Source organism: Rosa chinensis, chromosome 4, assembly GCF_002994745.2.
Source record: "Rosa chinensis cultivar Old Blush chromosome 4, RchiOBHm-V2, whole genome shotgun sequence".
NCBI lineage: Eukaryota > Viridiplantae > Streptophyta > Magnoliopsida > Rosales > Rosaceae > Rosa > Rosa chinensis.
The window spans coordinates 7,611,283-7,614,620 of NC_037091.1; the positions used below are offsets into that span (position 1 = coordinate 7,611,283).

The following is a 3,338-nucleotide window of genomic DNA, read 5'->3' on the forward strand; positions in this document are numbered from 1 at the left end:
GCCAAGCCTGGGCAAGACAAAAGGTATGGGCTTAGAATTTTTCTTGCCCTTGGTCAAAGAAAGCCAATGTTTGCCCGGTTAAAACTGACCCGGTGGAGGGGAAAATGGGCACTTGCCCAGTTAACAAATAGGATTACTGAGGTGGTGCCCGGTCAATACACAACCGCTGTACTTGCTCTTACACCACACCCAATGAGTTGACCGCCCCCGTGAGCAGCCCTCTTTCAAGCTGTGAGCAGAAGATCTAAGAATAATCAAATGAGGGTGGTGGCCGAACAATTATCCAATGCATTTTTTTTGTTAAGCGGTAAACAGCGTACAGTTGTCCAGCTCAAAATAAATATGAAAATATATTTGTAGATTGACATCGATGTAAATAATGATTAAATATGTGAAATCATGGGAAGCATGATAAAAGGGCATTATCTAAACACAGCTCCTGCAGCGCGCAGACAAAAGCTTTCCAGGTTTGGAGACTAAAAACAAGCACAAGAAAATGGTCTCCGAGAATTCTAGCACCAACGAAGAGCGTCTTCAACAGCTGAAGGCTTTTGACCAATCCAAAGCTGGCGTCAAAGGGATCGTCGACGCCGGAGTCACCAAAATCCCATCGATTTTCTTACACTCGGGTGACGACCACACAAGTTTCAGTTCCAGTCAACCAGATCAAACCCAGTTCAGGATCCCAGTTGTTGACCTAACTGGCACTGAGCACAAGCGCGCTGAAGTTGTCGACGGAGTACGGCGGGCCGCAGAGAGCGTAGGGTTCTTCCAGGTGGTGAACCATGGGATACCAAAGAGAATTTTGGAGGAGATGCTGGAGGCAACACGCGCGTTCCACGAGCTTCCGAGTGAGATGAAGGCTGATTACTACACTAGGGACCCGATGAGGAAAGTCAGGTTCGTTAGCAGCTTTCATCTGTACGAGTCAAGGTCTGCTAATTGGAGGGACAGTCTGTTGTGTGACATGGCTCCCGAGCCTCTTGATCCTCTGGAATTGCCCGCGATTTGCAGGTATGGCTTCTTATCAGCTTTTGACTTTTGGCTTTTGCAGGTATAGTCCTATAGAAACCAAGTTATCATGGTAACGGTGGATATTGCCCGTTCCTTGACATATGTATATCTTATTAAACAACTAGCTTTCATGTTTACTTGATTAGTATTCCTAGACTTTTAACGTACTTGGGCAAAGTTTATATGGTTATAAGCTAAGAAGCACCGATGCAGATACGGGTATGAGGATATGGTACGGTGAGATACGTGACAATAACAAATCTCAAATGTTTTAGAATTTGGGTGCGGGAAGGATATGGCAAATAAATATATTTTTTAATTATTTCTATATAAATAGAAAAAAAAATCAAAGATTAAACAAAAATAGCATAATCATAAGATGAAAAAAAAACAAACATAAAAATAAATGAAACAGAGATTTGCGCAATGATGAAGTAACCACTCTATTGGGGAGAACTGGAAAGAGAAGGAGAAAAAAAGACATCAAAGAAGTCTAGAGAATCACGATGGGATTAGGGAGATTAGGTTTATCCTTTTTTATTTTATACAAATTATATTTTTAAGGGTGAAAAAGTCCAATATACCTCCACGTATTCAATTTAATTACAAAAGAAACTTATCCAAGTTTGATACGTAGCATATCCAAACTTGGGTTCGTTGGAGATGCGTACCCAGGTGTAACTAACGCGTATCGCACCCGTATCCTTTATCGGTATCGACGGTATGGGATTCGCTCTCATTTTCGCATATCCGTGTATTGTAGGTTTTAAGTCTAGATCGTTGTTTAGTTTCTATTCATTTTCTTGAAATTTGATATTTAATGAATATAATATTATGTTTATTTTTCTGATTTGCAGAGATATAACTGTTGAATACTCTAACAAAATTTATAAATTGGGACTTACTCTGTTTGAGCTGTTATCTGAGGCTCTTGGACTCAAATCAGACCACCTTCTAGGTTTGGATTGTGCGAGCGGATATATTATTCTTGGTCATTACTATCCACCATGTCCTAAACCAGAATTGACCATTGGAACGGACAAACACTCGGATGCTAATTTTCTCACTATCCTACTTCAAGACAATATTGGTGGACTCCAAATTTTGCATGAAAATCAATGGATAGATGTTGCTCCCGTGGATGGATCTCTAATAGTCAACATTGGAGATCTTTTGCAGGCAAGCCCTTTAAACCATATACATCACCAAAATTCTCCAAGAATATATAGTTTTTTTTTGTTATATTCCTTCATGCAACTTATAAATGTATTCTATATCAAAAAAAAAAACTTATAAATGTATTATGACATTTGAATGATTTTGTCTAATCTGTCTCATGGCACAGCTAATCTCAAACGACAAGTTTGTAAGTGTTAATCACAGAGCAGTGACGAAAACCGTAGGTCCAAGAATTTCAGTAGCATGTTTTCTCAGGCACATGTCACTCGAAAGTTTGCCAAGACTGTATGAGCCAATTAAGGAGTTGACGTCAGAAGAAAATCCTGCCAAGTACCGGGCAACCAGTGTGAAAGAGTATGTTGGATACCACTATAATAAAGGTATGATTGCTGGAGTCTCCGGACTAGAATATTTGAAGTTGTGATTTGCGAATTTTGACCATGGTAATGTAAGATCTAGCGAGTGCAGTAATGGATATGATGTACATTATTGCATACGTCTAGTTTGGCAATGAAAATTGTAAACAACTGTTATAAGTGCACAAGTAATTTCGTTTTCGCCAAAAAAAAAAAATGTTCGTTTGTTTTTGGATTTGAATACTTATTCTTACAATTTGAAACTCTTGTTAATTCTTATTTAAGTTTATGGGAGAGGGAGGTGTACGTTTAGAGGAAGTACAATATCGATCACATGCATATGATCCTCGTCCTGAACTTTTTTGTTTTTGATTTGTGGAACAAGATTTCATCAAAGTGCTAGCTGCAAAACACTATTAGGAAACAAACTAATAGTTACAATAGTAATGAAAGGGTTAAAAAAAAGTAGCTACTTTTTCTTTTTGGGAGGTGGGTGAAAGAAAGCTAAAGAAATAGAGAGAAAGCTCTAGAACTGAAATAGTATTTGTGAAAAATGAGAACCGACTTGGTCATTACAGGTGACGATGAGGTATTTATAGTACTGGTTACAATCAACAGAAACTAGACATGTGGATTACAGCTGTAGGGCACTGAGTAACTAACCATGCTAATTAACAAACTAACCCTAATTAGCTAACTAATTATAACATAACGAGACTAATTATAACAGTTTGTGACTTGAGAGAAAGTAACATGGAGCTGCATGACATGTCAACTTAACACCCCTTC

The 3,338-nt window shown here is 38.5% G+C and overlaps 1 protein-coding gene across 1 annotated transcript; it reads left to right on the plus strand.

The window, feature by feature from the left end:
* Nucleotides 1-431: 431 nt before the first annotated feature.
* Nucleotides 432-2,889, plus strand: LOC112200054 (1-aminocyclopropane-1-carboxylate oxidase homolog 1). The gene is made up of 3 exons (XM_024341055.2): nucleotides 432-1,014; nucleotides 1,872-2,193; nucleotides 2,360-2,889. Exons 1-3 carry the CDS (start codon nucleotides 497-499, stop codon nucleotides 2,615-2,617), a joined length of 1,098 nt encoding a protein of 365 aa, XP_024196823.1. The 5' UTR covers nucleotides 432-496; the 3' UTR covers nucleotides 2,618-2,889.
* Nucleotides 2,890-3,338: the final 449 nt, after the last annotated feature.

Bases quoted from the DNA above. Each gene is read 5' to 3' on its own strand.
- LOC112200054 (XM_024341055.2), top strand. From the start codon at position 497: ATGGTCTCCGAGAATTCTAGCACCAACGAAGAGCGTCTTCAACAGCTG. The intron at 1,015-1,871 runs GTATGGCTTCTT...TCTGATTTGCAG, and splicing joins GAATTGCCCGCGATTTGCAG to AGATATAACTGTTGAATACT. The intron at 2,194-2,359 runs GCAAGCCCTTTA...CTCATGGCACAG, and splicing joins ACATTGGAGATCTTTTGCAG to CTAATCTCAAACGACAAGTT.